The following is a 22709-nucleotide window of genomic DNA, read 5'->3' as shown; positions in this document are numbered from 1 at the left end:
CCTTTGGGAGGTAGGGGAGAGAAAATCTGCTTAAAGAAAATCACACCTATCCAAGTGTTCCCTTAAGTGGTACTTGTTAGTTTTTGGCCTACTTGTGCTTCATGGATGCCCTACTTTTCTCCCAAGGTCCTCTCTGCTCCTTGTGATGTTCGAGGCTGATATGGAGACACATTAGTTATAAGACCCCTTTAGAGATCACTTCATTTATGGTTTCTAAAGTTGATGACCCTTCAGGAGCCAGATGGATATTGGGGTTATGGGGTTATGGGAAACAGCTGAGAGGGGATGGTGGCTACTGGTAAGATCATAGAGGAGAGTGGGGAATGTGGTGAACTGGGGAGCCAATGCACACAAGGCTTTCAAACTATGGAAACACACACAATCCCGGGCCGGTCAAGAACATGCATCCACTGGCCAAATTGGGCCCAGAGGCCTCCAATTTGCAACCTCTGATTCATCTTCTATAACATAAAAGGACACTGGAGGCTCCAAAAGAGAAAGTGATTTTTCCAAGATCACTCAATTTATAAGCAGATCTGGAATACGGACCTCCTGACTCTCCCTGAATACGTGAAAATGGCACTCATAGTCCTGCCTTAGGCGAGGAAGATGATTCTTAGGTAATCTTTCCCTTTTGGGGCCATTCCATCCCTTACTCCAGCCCAACCCTTTTCCTGCCAATTGCTGCTATTCATTGGCACGATGCTTCCCATGCCGAGCGGTCTCACCACCTGATGCCTTAGACATCTGCCAGCTGCAATAACAGCCTTTCCCCTCCTACTGTGCCAAGTTCCTATTCACATGACACCATGCAGCTGGGAGCCAGATTTGTCCAAAAAGATTTTTTTTTCCCTCAGCTTTGTGATATTGTTCTCTAACTAGAGGCTGGAGTATAAACAAGAAGGGTTGAAAGAATTCAGTCTGCTTTCTGTTTGAGGCTGAGTTGGAATTCATAAATGCATTTAGCCTCCAGAGCTGCTTTTGTGGGTTCCTTTTGGAAATGTGGAGGGTGTGGAAGTCCACAGCAAGCCACCCTTTCTTTCCCTTCAGCTTCTTGCTTTCCCGCACGACTCATAAAGGGGATAGCCTTGGGAAGGGAAGAGTGTGGAGTGGCAATGGCCTCAAGCCCAGCACTTTTTCTGGACTGTCCTTGTGGACAGGTTGCACAGGGGAGGGAAAGAACACCAATAGAAAGATATCCCTGTATTCAAACTACTACTTGCCCAGCCTGACAGTTGCCCTAGATCCCACCATTTGAATGGCTTCCTTTGGGTGAAGGCGCAGAAAGTCTATGCTTACACGATTTTCTTTGGAAGAGAACAAAATTAAATATCAGTAGGGGTGCTTGGCTCAGTGGTTAAGCATCTAACTTCAGCTCAGGTCATGATCTCACAGTACATGGGTTTGAGCTCCGAGTCGGGCTTTGTGCTGACAGTGCAGAGCCTGGAGCCTGCTATGAGGCTCTCTCCCCCTCTGACACTCATGCTCTGTCTCTGTCTCTCAAAAATAAATACTAACAATTTTTTAAATAAAAAATAATAAAATAATAAAATATCACCAGTCCCTAACACCTTAGCATTAGGTTAATTGATCAGATTTAGCAAGAGTATACAACTGAGGCAATGAGATATAGAATAGATAAACTTTGATGGGAGGGGTGGTGGGAAGGGAAGAACTTGGAGTGTTTCTCAATGGGAGTGACACTGGTATTTTGGGCAGACAATTCTTTCTCACGTAGGTTTATCCTACATACAGCAAGATATTCAATATCTCTAGCCACCACCTACTAACTGCTAGTTATAGATCTCATTTATAACAATTAAACCAACACCCCCTTCATTTTCAAGTGCATGTGAGGAAATGATACACCCCCACCCTGCCAACATTTAAAAAGCATTTGATATAATGGTATTTGTAAAGGAGAGGCCAGGTGGGGAGAATCTGAACATCCACAGAATATGATGACATTAGGTTCTGGAAGGAAGTTGTCCACATTAAATGTATGCTGGGGAGATGAAAATGGCAAAGGGTTCCATCCAGTATGGATGTTATAGAAGAGTTAGTACTGTCTGTGAGACCTATGCTAAGTAGGATCAATGCCTGTTCTGTTCATGGGCAGGTGAGATCTCTTTAGTTTTACCAGTTAGTGTCTGGGTGGAAGAGGAGGAAATTGGTGTGATCAGAGGGGCACAAAACCACCCCAGATTTCCATGCTAACTTGCCTGTTCCAGGGCCTAGAGTCTTCAACTAAGTGTCCTTGATGAAGGATTGATCATCTAAAACTGTCCATGTCTTCCAAGAGGAAGGCTTCTCTAAAAGGAGGGACTTGCTAATAAATATCCTGGCCCTCTTGGTCGGAAGACTTATGGGATACCTTTGCAGTCCCCATTCACCAAAGGAACCCCTTGGAGGGGATAGTAAGAGATAACACCCTCCCCTGGGTGCTGAGAAACACTATATCTTGGAGTCAACTGATCCTTTAACACAATGATGTTGGGGTAGGAGAAGAATATGAGCCTATGGCAAGAGTTGGCCACTTCCGTGATCAAGGCAGCAGTATATCTCTGAGCCTTTTGGAGGAGGCTAAAAAGAATTCCAGACATGGGCACGAGAAGGCAAACTCAAGACTATCCCAGTTTTGCCAAGAGCTTGTGCTGATTTGGACCGTTATCAAATTTGAACCATACCATCCCACTCCTAAAGGCTGGTGTCATTGCCCTAGATATTCCAAACAATGAAGGGGTCCAGTAGTACACCAATAGGTGTTCTTACCTGAGAGGTCCAGCTACATCTTCCCCGAGCGTCTCTTGCATGCGCCATATTTAGACACTGACTGACTGCCTTTTCCTCCATACCCTCAGTATTGAGGCACGGGCTGTGCTGTGTTTGAGCAGAAATGGGTGGATCTGAGAGCTGAATGCTACATGGTAAACTGCCACATCAACCCAGGAGTTGAATTGAATCACTCAGTGATCAGTCTGGCAACATCTTACGCCCATAAATCATAGAATTGTCTAATGGCACAGCTGTCTCTTTTTATCATCCCCCAAATGTTCACCAGCCCTTCCTAGATAACATACTACATGCTTTACTGAATTCTGGATGCATGGACGTACTCACAGAAGAAATGAATTTGAAATAGAGGCCAAATCCCATTTTGAAAAATACCATCTCAACTGAAGAGGTCTACAACTTCATTGTTGAGCAGACTTTCTGTTCAGCAATAGGAGCAGGCAGAGAAGCCTGACCCTTGTCTTTAGACACAGGGACCTGGCAGTCAGTGGAACAGGAAACTAATCCTGGGCCAGGATTCCCCCAAGAGCTCTGCTGTTAAGCTATACTAAATGTTTCTTGTAGGGCTGGATTCCCTAGTGCCTATGATTCAGAGGGTATTGATGGGATGGGGATTTTGCAAAATCACCATTTTGTAAGTAATGATACACTTTGAATTGAATTCACTGAATTACACATTCAATTACTACACATTCATTGAATGGCTACTACATGGAAGGCTTCTCAGTGCTTTACAAGCATCGTCTCATTTAACCTTCACTGTAAACCTATGAGGTAGGTAAGTAGCGCCATTACACAGATGGGAAAACTGACCCTCTGAAGGGTCAACTGAATTGCCTAAGGTCACCCAGCCAGCAAGTAAGTAGCAAAGCAAGGAGTAGAACCAATATCCATCAGGAGGTTTCCACTGGTGCTCCAAAATTACTCATGTGGAAAAGCAGAGAGAAGCACATGCTTGCCAGGATGCGAAAAGAGGGGAGGGACTCCAGTTCTCTGGAAGTCGACCCCCAAGGATGGTTGAAATGTGGATCTCACTGGAATAAGCTGAAGCAAGATGGAAAAAGAGAAAGAAGTGAAAGCTTGACTTTATAGAGGTGTTTTTCACTGTCTCTAAGCCAAGTGTTAGACCTACTCTACCCTGTCTTCTATGCAGCTGAGGCACAGGCATAGCACAGGTCTCATGCACTTGGAGAAGCATCTAAAATGTTTTAAGATCAATGGGGCACCTGGGTGGCTCAGTCGGTTGAGCGTCTGGCTTCGGTTCAGGTCACAATCTTCCAGTACACGAATCTGTGCCCCTCATCAGGCTCTGTGCTGATGGCTCAGAACCTGAAGCCTGCTTTGGATTCTGTGTCTCCCTCTCTCTCTGCCCCTTCCCTTCCCACAGCCTCTCTCTCTTTCTCTCTCTCTCTCTTCAAAAATAAATAAACATTAAATTTTTGTTTAATGTTTTAAGATCAAGAAACATGTTCTCACTGAATCAGTGGCTCAGCCCAGAGGACCTCCTTTGATTTGGACATCCCCAAACCCTAGATAGCTTAAATTCCTTGCCTTGCCTGTACTTGCCATTTTGAAGAAGGAGGCAAATGGCAAGGAAATAATCTACTCAACAAATAACATTTTAATAGTTTCTTTCCAAAGTGCCCCGAAGAGATGCCCTGAGTTTAAGCCATGTTCAGTTCAATCACCTGCACCTTCTGTGTATCTCCAGGCCTACAAAAAACTCACTGCGGGTCACAAGATCCTCCTGCCTGCGGCTCCCAACCCATAACTACATAGTTCAACCAAGAGGCGGCCTTGTAAATTCCAGTGTCAGAAAAGGCGTAAAGAACGATTTGTATTTTTGACCTCAAATTGGCCCCGGCCTCACTTCCAGGCAGTTGAGGACATCTGGATTTGAGTACCAAGCATAAAAAAAAAAAAAAAAACCTCAAAATACATTGGCAAGACCTCTCTAAATTCGGCCTCTACTGGCAAAATGGGAAAGCCTTCAAGCCTGCAGATAAAGAATGTATTGAAAAGACTATTTAGGAAACTGAATTTTCAAAAGGAAGAAATTTCACATGATTATCACCATCCACAATCTGAGAGAGCAACCTGCAAAGGAAAGGGATGTTTTCTCAGTTGATTGCAATATGTGAGGTCTTGGGTCAGGGCATTTGGGTGACAAAAAGTGGTAAAATTACTGTTGTTGCTGCTACTGCTAATTAAGGTGATAAAGCTGTTTACAAGGGAGAAAACTTACAGGACTTTATATTTTTTCCAAGCATTTTCACATGCATTATGTTAGTGGATTCCCCATGAAATTGCAGGAGAGAGTTAGTGCTCCACCACATTTTGAAGAGAGGCACAGAGTGATTCAGACACTTGTCTGAGGTAACCAGTACTGGGCAAAAATGTTGAAAGTTGATTGGAGAGTGGCATTAATGAAATCACATGTTGAACTGTGTCTCCTGCTACAAAAGTCCAGGCCCTCTGTTGAAGAGAACTTAGCACCTCCAAAGGACCAGATATGGCTGAAGTGACAAGGGCCAAGGTGTGGCTCCTCCCAGCTAGCACCCTCCTTCTTCTCTACCTCTGCCCTTAAAACTCCTCTAGCCCACTCAACTCACCCTCCATTTTTCTACTAATAAAAACCCTTCCTTTTTTTCAAGGCCCAATTCAACTACATCCGACTATTCCAAACCATACTGATTTGTTTCTTCTCTGAAATCCTTGTTTTGGACCATATATCCTTTTTGAAAATCTGATGAAAGCTATAGGCCTTTTCTCTCAAGAGTTATGTATTGGCAGGCATGTTGCACACTCATGCAGATTGTTACATATGCTCTCTCTTTCTCTCCTCTCTCTCTCTCTCACACACACACACATGCACACACACACTTTTGAGTATACAATTTTAGTCCTTGGGATAATTTAAAAAGGAATTACCCTTAAGGCCAGATGAAGAAAACCTGAGATTAGGCAGCTTACAGGTAGAATGATTCTCCTTTGACTTTCATGCACCCTCTTCTAGCAACCTCTTAGCCCAGACCCTAGCCTACTTTCCCTATCCTGTATCCTCTAGCTTCCTGTTGCCCTTGATTACCCACGGTTCATCACTACCTTGGCCCTTGTCTACCCATCTGGGAGTCTCATTCCATCAGGACTCAGTCAGGCACAATGACTTAGCTCACTTGACAGGCAGATCCCAGATACTACATCTGCCAGAGATCTGCAGATCAGGTAGGACATGTATTTGAACTGGGGTCTTCTAGAAATAATAGAGAGATTATCCGAGGGGAATGAGAACCCTTTCAGAACTACTGCTCATTTCACCCATAAGAAGGGCCATTCCTGTCTACTCTAGAAAACACAATATATTCAATGTTCACCTACTCAGATTTGAGATAATAGGCTATAACTGAATATGAAGAGAGGACAAAGGCCAAGTCACATAGATGATGGTCTTCCCTAAACAGTTGTCTTCAAACTCTTTGTATCTGAGGTTCTGCCACTATTGTCACTGGCTTACCACTCCTTCACATACCGACCCCAACAGTTTATGTCAGAACTACCAAAGGGGAATAGTTGAGGAAAAAAGTCCTTACGGAAGTTGGTGGTAAGTCCTTCTTATGAAAGAATGACCACTGGATGGAAAGCTTGTCCCGGGAGACCACAGTGCTGGTGTAGGTACAGACAAGTGTGACATCAGATCCAACAGTCACATTCACGACGCTGTCTGGGATGGTCACCTGTACCATACTACCTTGATCTGAAAAGATAATCATCAAAAAGAAAATGGTACATACTCACATTCTGATGACACTCTTTCATTACAAAGCACTTTCAATGACATCTTATTTGAGGAATCCAAGGGAAGGAGGAGAAGGTACAATGGGCTGTATGGCAAAACTGAGCAAGCAATGGGCATGGGGGTAGGGGAGCATCTAACAAATTACAATGTGACAATACTCAAATCCTATGAGATAATAACACCAAACTGTGAATTTCTTCTGCATAAGAATGGCCTTTCACAGAGGTTCTTAAAATGTCCAGGGACACAAAAAGGTCCATAAGTATGGAGAACAACCCATCCAGTTTGCCCAGGACTAACATATTCCTTCGATGTGGAACTTTTCAGTTTTAAAATCAGGTAAGTCTCAGGCAAACCATACTGGTTTTGCTAGGGCTTTCAGTGCTTAAACCAGGAAAATCCCAGGAAAACCAGGATAAGTTGGTCACCCTACCCCTAAGACAATTTTGAGAGGCTTCAAGATCAAAATGATATTCATAATAATGCCAAGATGTTATTTTTCTTTTTCACTCTCATTCTCTCATGAATGTACAGTGGAGTGTTCCACTAGCTACATGGCAGGTGACATCATTGCTTTGGCACCTAATGAAATGTGTGCTTGTGGATTTTTGTTCAAATAATTTTTAGTTTTAATTTCTAATTCAGTGAATATAGATGGCAATAACTGACATAGCAAAAACTCTTTGGAAGTCCTCAATAATTTTTAATTGAAAATTTTATTGAGATAATGGTAGATTCATTCACATACAGTTCTAAGAAATCACACAGATATTCCATGTACAATTTACCCAGCCCCCCACAATGGTAAAATTTTATAAACCTGTACTATAATATCACAATTAGGACACTGGCATTGAGACAATCCACTGACTGTATTGTATTTCTCCAGTTCTACTTGTACTCGTGTATGTGTATGCATTTAGTGTTATACAATTTTATCACATGGGTGGTTTTATGTATCTACCATCGCAATGAGGATACTGAACAGTACACTGATCCCTGATATTGCCCTTTTATAATCACCCTCTCTTCCCTCCTGCACCCCATCCCTGATTCTAAGCATTGGTAACCACTAATCAATCTGTCTTCGATTTCTAAAATTTTGTCGTTTTGCACATGTTATATAGATGGAAGTATGGTAACCTCTTGGGATGGGCTTTTTTCATTCATTATAATTACCTAGCAGTGAACCCAAGTTGTTGTATGTATCTGTAATTCATTGCCTTTGATTAGCAGCATTCAATTTGTTGAACAATTCACCCATTTAGGAACATTTGGGTTGTTTCCAAGTTTGGGCTATTGAATAAAATGCCAATGAACATTCATGTACAGATTTTTGTGTGAATATAAATTTCCATTTCCCTGGGCTAAATTCCGAAGAGTGCAATTTCTGGGTCAGATGATAGTTACGTGTTTAGTTTTATTAAAAACAAAAACAAAAATTGGCCACACTGTTTTCCAGAGTGGCTATCCCAATATACATCCCCCCCAATAACATATGAGTGATCCAGTTTCTCCACATCCTCCTCAGCCTTTGGTGTTGTCACTATTTTCTACTTCAGCCATTATATAAGTGTGTAGTAATATATCACTGTAATTTGAATTTCCATTTCCCTAATGCAAGTTAATGATGCTAAACAACTTCTTGTGATAATTTACCATTTGCATATCAAATGGTATGTGAAAGGTCTATTCACATCTCTAGCCCATTTTCTAATTGTACTGTTTAATTTTCAACTGTTGAATTTTGAGAGTTCTCCATATAATCTAGACTCCAGTCGAGACAGTTTTATTTCTTCCTTTCCAATGTATAGGCTTTTAATTTATTTTTATGACTTATTGCAATCACCATAACTTCCGGTACTTTACATGTACAACTTGTACATAACATAATACAAAATATGTTTTTTCTAGGTTATTTGTAGATGCTTTTTTATTAAGTTGAGGTAATTCTCCTCTGTCGTGGGTTGAATTGTGTCCCACCAAAAGATATGTACAAGTTTTAATTCCAGGTGACCTTATTTGGAAATAGGGTCTTTGCACTGTAGTTAAGGATCTTGGGATGAGGTGATTCTGGATTTAGGGTGGGCCTTAAATCCAATGACTGTTGTCCCCATGAGAAAAAAGAGGGAGATTTGACACCAATACACAAAAAGAAAGGCCATATGAAGATAAAATCAGAAATAGGAGCATTGTAGCAGCGCCTGGGTGGCTCAGTCAGTTGGGTTTCCAACTTCAGCTCAGGTCATGATCTCACAGTTTGTGAGTTCAAGCCCTGCATCGGGCTCTGTGCTGACAGATCAGAGCCTGGAGCATGCTTCTGATTGTGTGTCTCCCACTCTCTCTGCCCCTCTCCTGCTCATGCTCTGTCTCTTTCTCTCAAAAATAAATGTTAAAAATTAAAAAAAAAGAAATTAAAGAATTGTATATACAAACAAAGGAACACCAAGAACTTCTACCAGCCAGGTAGCAGAATGGCATGGCACTGATTCTCCTTCAGAGCTTCTAGAGAGAACCAATATTGCCAAAGCTTTATCTTCAGACTTTCGACCTCCAGAACTCTGAAAGAATAAATTTTTCATTGTTTGTTTTTTTTAATGTTTATTTATTTTTGAGAGACAGAAAAAGAGAGAGTGGGGGAGGGGCAGAGAGAGAGGGAGACACAGAATCCAAAGGAGGCTCCAGGCTCCAAGCTGACAACACAGAGCCCAATGCGGGGCTCAAATCCATGAACCATGAGATCATGACCTGAGCTGAAGTTGGACGCTTAGCCAACTGAGCCACCCAGGCACTTCTAAATTTCATTTTAGGCCACCCAGTTTCTGGCAGTTTGCTACAGGAGCTCTTGGAAACAAATGCATCTTTTATTGTTTAACTTGCTAAGAGTCTTTATCATGAATGAGTACTGAATTTTGTCAGATGCTATTTCTGTATCAATTGATATAATCATTTGCTTTTTTTCTTTAGCCTGTTGATATGATAGATTACACTGAATGACTTTGCATGTTGAACCAGCCTTGCATACCTGAAATAAATCCCACTTGGCCATGGTGTAGAATTCTCCTTGAACATAGTAGGATTCAATCTCCTAGTATCTGGTTGAGAATTTTGAGTCTAAGTTCATGAAAGAATTTGGTCTATGGTTTCTATGTATGATAGTCTATGTACTATCTTTGTCTGGTTTTGGTATCAGGATAATATTAGCCTCATAAAATGAGTTTGAAGTGCTCCCTCCTTTTCTATATTTTGGAAGAGATTGTGTAAAATTGTTAATTATCTTTTAAATGTTTAGTAGAACTATCCAGTAAAAGTATCTAGGCTTGGATATTTCTTTTCCAGCACCTTTTAACTTATGAATTCAATTTCTTTAAGGGTTATAGGGATATTCAGATTATCCATTTTATATTGGGTGAGTTTTGGTAGTTTGTTTTGAGGGAATTGGTTCATTTCTTCTAAGTTGTCAAATACATGAAGGTAAATTTGTTCATTGTATCTCATTATTGTATTTTTAATTACTACAGGATATGTGGTGATATCCCATATTTCATTTATGACATTGGTGATTTATATATCTTATCTCTTTTTTATTTTTACCAGTCTTGATAGAGGTTTGTAAATATTATTTATCAATTTTTTTCAAAGAACCAGATTTTTATTTCATTTAACAATTTTCCTATTTCAATTTCATTTACTCAGTTCTTTATTATTTCCTTTCTTCTATTTGCTCTGGGCTTATTTTATTCTTCTTCTTCTAGTTCCTTGATGTGGAAACTCCAGTTATTGACTTGACACTTTTCTTAATTTCAAATGGAAGCATTTAGTGTTAAAATTTTCTCTCTCAGCACTGCTTTAGTTGCGTGTTACATATTTCCATATGTTATATTTCATTTTAATTCAGTTCTATCTATAGCCTGTAAATTTCCTTTGAGATTTCCTTTTTGGTCCATAGATCATTTAGAAGTGTGTTGTATAATTCTCAAGTATTTAGAGACATTCTTGTCTTCCTGTTCTTGATTTCTAGTTTGATTCCATTGTGCTTAGAGAACAGGCTCTGCATGATTTCAATTCTTTTACATTTGTGGAGATTTGTTTTATGGCCAAGCATATATTCTATCTTGGTAATATTCTGCAGGTGCTTGGGGGGAAACAAATGCATTCTGCTATTGTTGGGTGGTGTTATATACAAAGAGACATACTTTAAAACACTGTAAATACTCACTAAGGTAGACTGTATTATGAGCCTTAAAACACATCTTAACATATTTAGAAGAAGAGAAATCACACAATATATGCTCCCAGACAACAATGGAATTAAAGTAGAAATAAATTAACAAAAAGTTTATTGGAAAGTCCCAAAATACATGGAGATTAAACAATACATTTTTTATTTTTTTAAACAACACACGTTTAATTTTTTTAATGTTTAGTTATTTTTGACAGAGAAAGACAGAGTGTGAGTGGGGGAGGGGCAGAGAGAGATGGAGACACAAAATCGAAGCAGGCTCCAGGCTCTGAGCTGTCAGCACAGAACCTGACACGGGGCTTGAAACCACGGACCATGAGATCATGACCTGAGCCAAAGTAGAATGCTCAACCAACTGAGCCACCCAGGTGCCCCTAAACAACACACTTTTAAATAACACATGGGTCAAAGAGGAAAGCTCAAGAGAAATTTTAAAATATTTTTAACTAATGGAAATGAAAACAACTTGTAAAAATTTGTGGTATGCAACAGAAGCAGTGCTTAGAGAGACATTTGCAGCATTGAATGTGTATATTAGAAAACAAGAAAAGATTTAAAATCAATCATGTAAGCTTGCACCTTAGGAAACTAGAGAAAGAAGAAAAAATTAAATCCAAAGTAAGGAAAAGAAAAGGAAAATTAGAGCAGAAATCAATGGAATTGGAAACAGGAATTCAATACAGAAAACCAATGAAATCAAAACTGGCTATTGGAAAAGATCAATAAAATTGGTAAGACTCTAATTTGTCTAATTAAGAATAAAATAAAGAGAACACAAATTACTAGTATCGGAAAAGAAAGAGGGTCATGACTATAGATACCATGGACATCAAAAGGATAATAAAAAATATTAGGAATAACTCTCTGCCCACAAAGTTGATAACCTGGATAAAATGGACCAATTCCTAGAAAGACACAATCTGCTAAAACTCACACAAGAAGAAGTAGACAATTTTGGCAACCCTATATCTACTATATATCTATTAAAGAAATTGAATCAATAATTAACAACCTTCCAAAACAGAAAGCACCAGGCCCAGATGAGTTCACTGGTGAATTCTACCAAACATTTAAGGAAGAAATTTTACCAATTCTCTACAATCTCTTTCAGAAGATAGAACAGAGAGAATATTTCCTAACTCATCCTATGATGTCAACATCACCTCAATATTAAAATCAAAGACATTACAAGAAAAAAAACTATAGACCAATATTTCTCATGAAAATAGATGCAAAAATCCCAACACAATACTAGTAAATCAACTCCAACAATGTATAAAAAGAATTCCACACCATGGCCAAGTGGAATTTATCTCAGGTATGCAAAACTGGCTCAAAATTTGAAAATGAACTAATGCAATCTATCACATCAACAGGTTTCTTAAAATCACATGATCATATCAGCATATGCAGAAGTATCAAAGTCACATGATCATATCAGCATATGCAGAAGAAGTAGACAAAGTCCAACGTCCATTTGTGATAAAAAAAAAAAACTCCAGGAATATAGGGGAACTTCCTCAACTTGATAAAGAACATCTACAAAAAACCTGCAGCTAACATCATCCTTAATGATGAGAAACTAGATGCTTTCCTACTAAGATCAGGAGCAAGACAAGGATGTTCCCTGTCATTACTCCTTTTCAACCTTATTCTGGAAGTTATAGCTAATGCAATAATATACAAAAAGGAAACAAAAAGTATACAGATTGTGAAGGAAATGACAAATGACATGATTGCCTATGTAGAAAATCCAAAAGAATCAACAAAAAAACCTTCTGGAACTAATAGTGATTAAAGCAAGGTTTCACGATGCACGGTTAATGCACGAAAGTACATTGCTTTCCTACATACCAACAATGAACAAGTGGAATTTGAAATTAAAAACACAATACCATTTATATTAGCAACCCCCCCCCAATGAAATGAAATACTTTGAGTATAAATGTAACAAAATCTGTATAAGAGCTGTAGGAGGAAAACTAGAAAACTCTGATGAAAGAAATAAAACAAAATAAATGGAGAGATATTCTATGTCTCAATAGAATAGGAAGACTCAATATTTTCAAGATGTCAGTTCCTCTCAACTCGATCTATAGAGTCAGTGTTATTCCAGTCAAAATACCAGCAAGTTAGGTGTGCCTGGGTGGCTCAGTTGATAAGGTGCCCGACTTCAACTCAGGTCATGATCTTGTGGTTCGTGGGTTCCAGCCTTGTGTCGGGCTCTGTGCTGACAGCCTGGAGCCTGCTTCAGATTCTGTGTCTCCCTCTCTTTCGGCCCCTCCCCCTGCTCGCACTTTGTCTCTATCTCTCTCTCCCAAAAATAAATAAACATTAAATTTTTTTTCTAAATCGCAGCAAGTCATTTTGTGGATATTGACAAAGTTATTCTAAAGTTTGTATGGAAAAGCAAAAGACCCGGAATAGCTAACACAATACTGAAGGAGAAGAACAAATTTGAAAGACTGACTTCCAAATTTGGAAAAACAAATTTCAAGGCTTCCTGTAAAGCCATAGTAATCAAGACTGTATACTATTTGTGAAAACAAATAGACAAATAGATCAATGGAACAGAATAGAGAGCCCTGAAATAGACCCACCTGCATATAAAAGAGTCAACTGATCTTTTTTAAAAATTTATTTACTTATTTTGAGAGAGACAGGCAATGAGAGAGAAAGGCAGAGAGAGGGAGAGATAGAGATCCCAAGCAGACTCTCCACTGCCAGCACGGAGCAGGACGCAGGGTTCGAACTCATGAACCATGAGATCATGACCTGAGCAGAAACCAAGAGTCAGACATTTAACCTACTGAGCCACCCAGGTGCCCCCAGCTGATCTTTGACAAAGGAGCAAAGGCAGTACAGTGGAGCAAAGATGATCTTTTCAACAAATGGTGCTGGAATAACTGGCTGCCTATGTACAAAAAAATGAATCGAGACTCAGATTTTATACCCTTCACAAAAATAATCTCAAAATGGATCATAGATAGAAATTAAAAAAGCAAAATATAAAAATTCTAAAACATAATATGAGAAAATCTAGATGACCTTAAGTATAGTAATGAATTTTTAGATACAACACCAAAAGCACAATCCATGAAAGAAATAATTGATAATCTAGACTTTATTAAAACTAAAATATTCTGCTCTGCAAAAGACACTGTCAAGAGAATGAGAAAACAAGCTACAGACTAAAAGAAACCATTTGCAAAAGACATGTCTGGTAATGGTCTGCTATCTAAAATATACAAAGAACTCTTAAAACTCAATAATAAAACAAGCAACTGGATAAAAAATATCTGTATTAGGGGTGCCTGGGTGGCTCAGTCAGTTAAGTGTCCAACTTTGGCTCAGGTCATGATCTCACGGTTTGTGAGTTCAAGCCCCGCATGGGGCTTTGTGCTGACAGCCCAGAGCCTGGAGCCTGCTTCAGATTCTGTGTCTCCCTCTCTCTCTGCCCCTCCCCTGCTTGAGCTCTGTCTTGCTCTCTCTCAAAAATAAATAAATACATTAAAAAATATATCCGGATTAAAGACCTTAACAGACATCTCACCAAAGATGACATATAGATGGCAAATAAGCATATGAAAAGATGCTTCACGTCATATGTCATCAGGGGGATGCAAGTTAAAATAATGAGATACTACCTCACACATATCGGAATGGCCAAATTCCAGAACACTGACAACACCAAATGCTGGTGAAGATGTGGAGCAATAGGAACTCTCATTCATTAATGGTGGGAATGCAAAATAGTACAGGCACTTTGGAAGACAAGTTTGGTGTTTTTTTTTTTTTACAAAACTAAACACAATCCCACCACATTATCCACCAATTATGCTTCTTGGTATTTACCCCCCAAAAGTTTAAAATTTATACCCATGCAAAAATCTGCATGTGAATTTTTTGTAGCAACCTTATTTATAATTGCCCAAACTTTGAAGCAATCAAGATGCCCTTCAGTAGGTGAATGGATCAATAAACTGTGGTATATACAAACTGGAATATTATTCAGTGCTAAAAAGAAGAGCTATTAAGCAATGAAGAGATATGGAGGGACATTAAATGTTTATTACTAGATGAAAAAAACAATCTGGAAAGTCTATATCCTATATGATTTCAATTTTCATATTCTGTAAAAGGCAAAACTATGGAGACAATATAAAGATCATTGGATTCAAGGGGTGAGTAGTGAGGAAAGCATAAATAGGTGGAGCACAGAGGATTTTTAGGGCAGTGAATATACTCTATGTGATAATATAATAGCACATACATGCCGTTATACATTTGTCCAAACCCATAGAAATTTTGTCTATTTTATTAGGGAACTCCTATTTAAATCTGTCATTTTAGCAGACAGTCTCTTTTATTTTGTTTTATTTGTTTTACACACAGGTCTCAGCCTACTTTTGTGAGCTGTGGTTCTAATGCTAGTTTAATTTTTAGAATCTCTGCAGTATTGTTTTGGTCTCTTTGGTTTATCTGCTGTCACTAGGGCTTCTGTTTGTCCCTCATCCCATTGCCTGAGAGGGTGGAAGTGTTTCTCTAGGTCAGGCTGCTGGGTGTCTCTCAGTGGGGGATTGATATGGTGGGACACTCCTACTGGTACCCCTGACTGCTCCTGTGTCTCTGGGGGCAGGGGGAGTCTCAGACACACACAAAGAGCCTTCCAGAACTGAACATTTGCTGTGACTTCATTCCTTTTTTCTGTTCTACCCTCCCACCTCAATATCTCTAGATGAAAGTGAGTTCTCAGGCCTAGTGAGGAAAGAAAAGGCTTCCTTTGTCTACTATTGTTAGTGTGGCTTCTGATGACTCACCCAGTGGTGTTGGGCTCACATGATGTCAAAGGAGCTTTCATTAGATCTGGTGGAAGAATAATCCTCCCTGGGCTGCCCTCTGTGGCTAGGTTGGGATCTGGAAATGCCAGAACTGGCTACCCTTCTTCTGTTGGGTAGAAAGACATAAAACACCTTGCCACTGTGTTATTTCCAGGGCTCCACACCATTTTGCTTTCTTCTTACTGTCTTTCAGAGTTCTCCCTTGGTTGTCTCTTACATTATTTCCAGGGAGGGTTTACACTTGTGTTTAGCAGAAAGAAGCAAGGAGAAGCATGATCTATGCCTTTTATCCAGACCAGAAATTTCCCTCAAGTTTTTTTTTTTAAATATAATTTATTGTCAAATTGGCTAATATACAGTCTTCGTTTTGGGGGTCCCTCAAGTTTTAAGAGTGTAAAAAGGTCCTCATACCACAAAGTTTGAAAACAGTTGGCCTTCCAAAAGAGTGAGCTGCCCCTATTATTTGGAGGACCACGCAAGAGCCCCCAACCCAAAAACCTAGCCCACCACCGTACTTGAAATTCTTGGTACTATACAAGCATCTTCCAAAGGGCTATGATAAGGGACAATACTTTGGGGAATACTATAGAGGCATTGGCTCACTCGATTAACTGGTTATTACCCATTGCAAAGTCAGAGAGTATAGAAGTTCTCCAGGATGGAACAGAAGACTGTCAGATAAGTATTAGAAGAAAAGGTCAAGTTTAAGAGATGTTCTTCATGCTGCAGGGGAACTAGAGTGAGAGTTCTAGCTGCTTGCAGGGTTACAGACAAGGAGTAGGAGTAGAATGAAGATACAGAGATCATGGGAAGATCAGAGGAAATAGTACACAAAGCCAAATCCTGGCCCCCTTCCTAATTCTGCACACCCAAAGACTTCTTTCATTTTATTTTTCATACTTAATGACAGGTAAAAGGAATCAGGGAATTGACAAACATTTTGAAAAATTAGAAGAAAAAGCACACCATTGTCCTGAGACCCCTGGTTTTCTGTACTCAATAGCCAAGTTCTCTGTCACAGCCAGGCCACCTGGTCCAGCTGCTTCTGTGCCAGAGGTTAGCTGTTTAGAGAGAGGGCAATTGATACTGTGATAAATTGAGATACGTGATTTAGGATAGACACAATGCAGCACCTTCTAACTCAATGCAGTTTCCTTCTTCCCAGTGCTCTATATCCATGCTGTCCTGGTTCTGGTCATGCCTTTCCAAAAATTAAAATTTGCATACAGAAAATAGCTACTCTTTCCAATGGAAACTTTATTGGGGAAGGCTAAGTGGCTCTCTCCTGCCCTCAAAGACCCCATTTCATTTCTCCTGGAAGTTAGACACATCTCTGGCTATGCTTAAATGATGACTTCCAAATGTCTTTAAAGTGTTCAAAATAAAAAGGACAACATGGGGATTTGGTGGCCATTAAAGTTCCCAGAAACTTTTCCCCCCAGAGATTTTTCAGGTTTTATTTGGCCATGATTTTCGCCATCATTTTTGTCTTCTAGTTTGGGTCTCAATATCTGTTATGGGATGGGCTCATGGTGGGAGCTTATGACAACGTAAGCACGCTGCTCCCGCCCTCTCCCCCCCCCCTCCCCCCCCCCCCCCGCCCCAAGCCTTTTAAAAGCTGCTCTCGGTATAAGTGCTTGAAGGCAGAGTAAGCATTAATTCTCACACAAGGCAAGCCATGGAAGAGGCCATGGTGCCTACCGACAAATACACAAATAGAGCCTATTTTGTGCCACATATAGTGCTAACCACTGGGGAAGCAATAATGAACAAGACAGACACAATCTCTGCCTTCCCTATCAACACAGTGGGAAGTCATTTTGAACACAGACCAGAATGAGGACAAACGAAGATCAAGGATTGGGGAACTATAAACGTGATTTAAACATTTTCAACATTTTTTAAAATAGGAGACATATAAATGCCCAAAGAAGTTGAGATCTGTAGAAGCTCAACAATATCACCATAGAATAAGAATGGCAACCTCCAAATCTAGTGTGAGACAGTATTTTCTAGGACTACAACACAGTGTCCTGTAAATAAGTAACAGTTGGCAAGACAATACTTCCAGACCATTTTATTGCCCAGATTCCCAATACTCAGCACCATAATCAATCCTTAAATTGTAAAGAAAAGATGGTGCTCAGAAATTGTCCATCCCTAATACAGCAACAATACACTTCAGAGCCAAAAGCTACATATTTACAGATGAACTTTAAAAAAAAATGTCCCATGAGTCTGGGTGGCTCAGTCGGTTGAGTGTCCCACTCTTGATTTCAGCTCAGGTCACGATCCCAGGGTCTTGGAGCCCCAAGTCATGCTCCATGGAGCTTGCTCAAGATTTTCTCTCTCTCCCTCTGCCCCTCCCCCACTCATGTTTTTTCTCTCTCTCTCTCTTTCAAAAAAATTAAAAAATATATATGTACAAGATATGTCACATGTTTCCATTACCATACATTACTTAAACCTTTGAGATCATTCTCTAGCCCATTCAGTAGAATTTCCTGTAAACTGAAAGTGATTCTGTGAGAAGCAGATAAAAATAAAAGTTCCCTTCCTTTGGATAAATTTACTCTACTTTGGGAAATTATTTTAAAACTGTAAAAGGGAAAAAATCTCTATATTAACAAGACTGTGAATAAATAGCAACATGAAGATTAGTACCTGATTTAAACAAAACTCAGAACTGCAATTCCCCTCACTACCCTGGTTGGATTAAAAAGCAAAACAAGGGACGCCAACTCTTGATTTCGGCTCAGGTCGGGATCTCACGGTTGGTGAGTTCAAGTCCCACGTCAGGCCCTACACTGACAGCACAGAGTCTTCTTGGGATTCTCTCTCTCTCAAAATGAATAAATAAACATTTTTTTAAAATTTTTTTTAACATTTATTTATTTTTGAGACAGAGAGAGACAAAGCATGAATGGGGGAGGGGCAGAGAGAGAGGGAGACACAGAAGCGGTAGCAAGCTCCAGGCTCTGAGCCTTCAGCCCAGAGCCTGACGCAGGGCTCGAACTCACGGACCGCGAGATCGTGACCTGAGACGAAGTCGGACGCTCAACCGACTGAGCCACCCAGGTGCCCCTAAATAAACATTTTTAAAAAATAAATAAAAATCAAAACAAGCAACACATATGTGGTTGAAATATGTGTAATAGCTGTTAAAAATCAGTGCTTATTATTAAAAAATGCTAATCCAAAGTGTATGCTTTTTACTTAAATTAACCAATGTTTTTAAGAGATTTTTTTAGTGCCTCATGTTTTGGTCGTGGTTTTTCACTCCAGTACTTAATGCCTACAACATGGCAGGCACTTTGCTTATAGGGAATTATTCTTTTAATATACCACAGCAAAAATATTCCTTTAAATAACCATATTCAACATGAGGCATTTGCAGTGATTTAATTTTCTGCAACTTCACATATAATTGCCTCATTTTTGACTTATAATATAACCAAATTATCACTTTTTGGATTTGACTGTGAAACCGAAGTTCAATTATATTACTGCTGTAAAATGCATGGCACATACCTCCAGAAAATGAAAACATTAACATATCTTCTTAAAAGGTGACTAATATATATTACAAGTATCTGAAATGATATGGGTGAACTTTTTTCAGAAGACATTTTTTATGAAAATGATTTTCCTACAATGGAATTTAACCTAAGACTTCCTAAGAAGTCGTAAGAAAGATTTTGATTAAATCAAATTTTAATGGAGTGTAATTGACATATAACATTATACAGAAAGATTCTGATTAAAATCTGTCTTGCTTAGTTGTACAGAAAACTGATTTTAAATATGTATGTGAAAATTATTTCTGAATGCTTGAGGTTTGAGAAGTTAATTCATTCTTTTATTTTTCCAGCTTTACTGACATATAATTGACATATAATAATGTGTAAGTGTAAGGTGTACAATGTGTTGATTTGATACACTTATATATTGTGAAATGATTACCACCATAGTGTTACCTAACACCTCCATCACATCACGTAATTACCATTTCTTTTTTTGTAGTGAGAACATTTAAGATCTGCTCCCTTAGCAAGTCTCAAGTATATATCCAGTATTATTAACTTGAGTCACCACGCTGTACATTAGATCCCCCAGAACTTATTCATCTTCTAACTGGAAATTTGTAACTTTTGACAAACACCCCCCAGCTCCTGGTAGCCATCATTCTACTCTGTTTCTATGAGTTTGGATTTTGTAGATTCCACTTATAAGTGATACTCTACAGTATTTGTCTTTCTCTGTCTGACTTATTTCGCTTAGCAGAATGCTCTCAAGGTCCATCCATGTTGTTCCAAATGGCAGCATTTCAGATGATTCATTCTTCCAACAAACATTTACTATGAGCCCACTATGTGCCAGGCACCAGGCTTGACACCAAAAAACGGGACATTCTTTCTGCCCAAGAAATAAGTCCAGGTAGCACATCAAATTTCACATTGATAAAAACAGTATCAATCATTTTACAGCCACATCTGGATCAACTGAGGGGCACTACCAATGACAAGTACAGATTACTGAAATCTCCCTCTCTCAGACTTCTATACGTATGTAAGCACAGGAAGCAATATACCATATTTCCATTCCATCTGCTAGACTGACACCATCATATTTTGCTATGGGCCAGCTAGATTATCTGTGTACAGATATGCAGTATACACTATATGCCAGCAAAACCAGTTATGTAGTCATTTAAGAACAAAGGCTCTGAAGTATTTATTGGTCACTCTGATTGGGCCTTGTTCTAAAAGTCACAATCAAATAAAACCTTATCATCCAAGTTATTTTTTAAACAATGGGAAATTGTATACAAGGTATAAACCCAATTTTGTAATGTGATATATATACTTGCAAAGGAAATATATATATATAAGAAATTATATATATATAAATTATATATATATATATATATATATATATATATATATATATATAAGAAATTCAACCAAATCTTTGAGTGGTAGAATTGTTGGTGATTTTTATTTTCTTATTTATATGTTTTCATAGTTTCAACCTTTCCACAATGACCATACACTACACGTGTAATCAGTAAATTATATATATATACACACTATTAAATTATATATATAATATATATATTACATATATAAACTAGCTAACTAATTAACTACTATTAGTTAGTTAGCTAGTTAGTTACAGTAAAAACCATTCTTGTAACTATTCCAAAACTGCTGTCTAGTACAGGCCTGCATAAGGCCTCGCACAAGGAAATAGCTATTGACTACATGTGTGATTTTAGGGGGCTGGTGCAGAAGACCCAGAGATAACCAAATTAGCTAATGACTGGAAGCTCTTTAAGAAGGAACAAAGACTTTCACTGTCTAAAGTTAAGGTTTAAAATGAATATTCCTGGGGAAGGGAAAATTGTGACATGACATAGTCCCATTAGCACAGAAGCTGAGAAAGGTGTTCTAGCTGTTCCAGCTCTGAGTCCTGGTTAGATCACAGGATAAATGCAATATTGCCTTCTGGTGATTCCATAGAACACATGTGTTTAAACATTTAGTAATGAACATCTAGAGAACTATTACTAACTACCATATAGTTTTGAAAAGTAGCACTTTTAATTATACAACTTGTCTAATATTCTTTGTAGGAACCCCGGAAAATATGGAAATGCTGGGGAATACATGAAAATCATCTATAATCCCATCAGCCAGAGGTAATCACCATGAGCACTTTGGTATATAACCTTCTAGCAATTTATTCTAGTCAAATGTGTGGATCTGCTCTTTCACTTAATATTTTATCCTGGACATTTTCTTATGTCATTAAATATGCTTAGTAAACCTCATCCTAATGACTGCCTAATACTGCCAATGGCTTAACAATATCAGCATGACTGTAAATAATATTATTGTACCTAGCTAACATCATAAAAACAGATTCAAATGTATCTGGTACTTGAGAAAATGAGCCAAGAGATTTTCTGAATTAGTGATCTCTCCTGGGTCTAACCAACATCAGGATTTTGACTTTAAAAATTATTTTGTTTTGCTCGGATCCCTAAAAACACCCATGCCATGTACAACAATAAATCACTCGCGGATTTTCCAAAATACAGTCTTAGGCTTGGAAAACAGCAACACCTAAAGAAATCTTAGAGAGTGAAGCATAGTAGGCCCTCCAAGCCCAGCTCTGCCTGTTGTAACAATGCAAGTTGATCACAGTGAGTTCCCTTAAAGGAAACACTAAACTGAAACAGAAAAAAAACACAACTATCCCTAGTGCAAACTTCAGCTTATGAGTAAATTAATCTGTTCACCTTCCCAATCAAGAAAAGGAAAGCTACTGTGATTTTTCAGAGAAAATTTTTTTAATTCAGATGCTACATAAAACAATTACATTTACGACATGGCCTATATTTGCTAAGCTAGAGTTCTAACATTTATTTTATTCTGCAAACGAATCATAATTCCCTTGAAGTGCAAGAGAAGAACACATGTAAAAATTCATGATTTGAGTTTAAAAGAAAACCGTTCCCAATCATCTTTGATGGTTTGGAGACACTTCCCTTACCTGCAAAGCAGCTTAGGATCAGACAGACCTTCCAAAATGCGAACACCATTGTGTCGAGGTTCCTTGAGCTCAGGCGAGGCCCGGTAGCTTGCCTGGGCTAGGCTGAGTGTCAAACTGGCTTCTTCAATCACACCAAGGTTTGCCAGGCTTATCTGCTGGTATCACGAAGCAAACAGCTTCTTTGGGCTTACTTATTGGGTATACTCCTTTCTCACAGCAGATGTGTGTTTCTTTGAAACACTTTTCATGGGGCGTGTTTCTTGATATATTTGCTACTGTGTTAATAATAAACCCATGTATTTAAATTCTTCAAGCTCTTTGTACACAGATTCTCTAAGTTTTATTGTTTAAAATCATACTTATTAAAAAGTTAAATTTGGGGGGACTATACAGTTGGAAGTGAACCTATGCAAATAAAAGCTGACAAGGCTAATTAATTTCAAATATTTCCATAAAAGTCTTAGAGTATGGATCCACT

The 22709-nt window shown here is 38.8% G+C and overlaps 1 protein-coding gene across 2 annotated transcripts in view; it reads right to left on the bottom strand.

Moving 5' to 3' along the window:
* VSIG1 (V-set and immunoglobulin domain containing 1) overlaps positions 1 to 22472 on the bottom strand; it is a 37704-nt gene extending 15232 nt beyond the window's left edge. Inside the window, exons 1-3 of one of the 2 annotated variants that reach the window (XM_004000785.5) lie at positions 22232 to 22472; positions 6384 to 6547; positions 2773 to 2880 (exon numbers count right to left, since the gene is read on the bottom strand). In XM_004000785.5, coding sequence (XP_004000834.1) covers positions 2773 to 2880; positions 6384 to 6547; positions 22232 to 22280 — 321 coding nt within the window. In that variant the 5' untranslated portion in view covers positions 22281 to 22472. The remainder of the gene's footprint in view (positions 1 to 2772; positions 2881 to 6383; positions 6548 to 22231) is intronic. The other variant, XM_006943913.4, reaches the window with a different exon arrangement.
* Positions 22473 to 22709: the final 237 nt, after the last annotated feature.

Source organism: Felis catus, chromosome X, assembly GCF_018350175.1.
Source record: "Felis catus isolate Fca126 chromosome X, F.catus_Fca126_mat1.0, whole genome shotgun sequence".
Classification (NCBI taxonomy): Eukaryota; Metazoa; Chordata; class Mammalia; order Carnivora; family Felidae; genus Felis; species Felis catus.
This window is presented reverse-complemented; position numbering and strand designations above follow the sequence as displayed.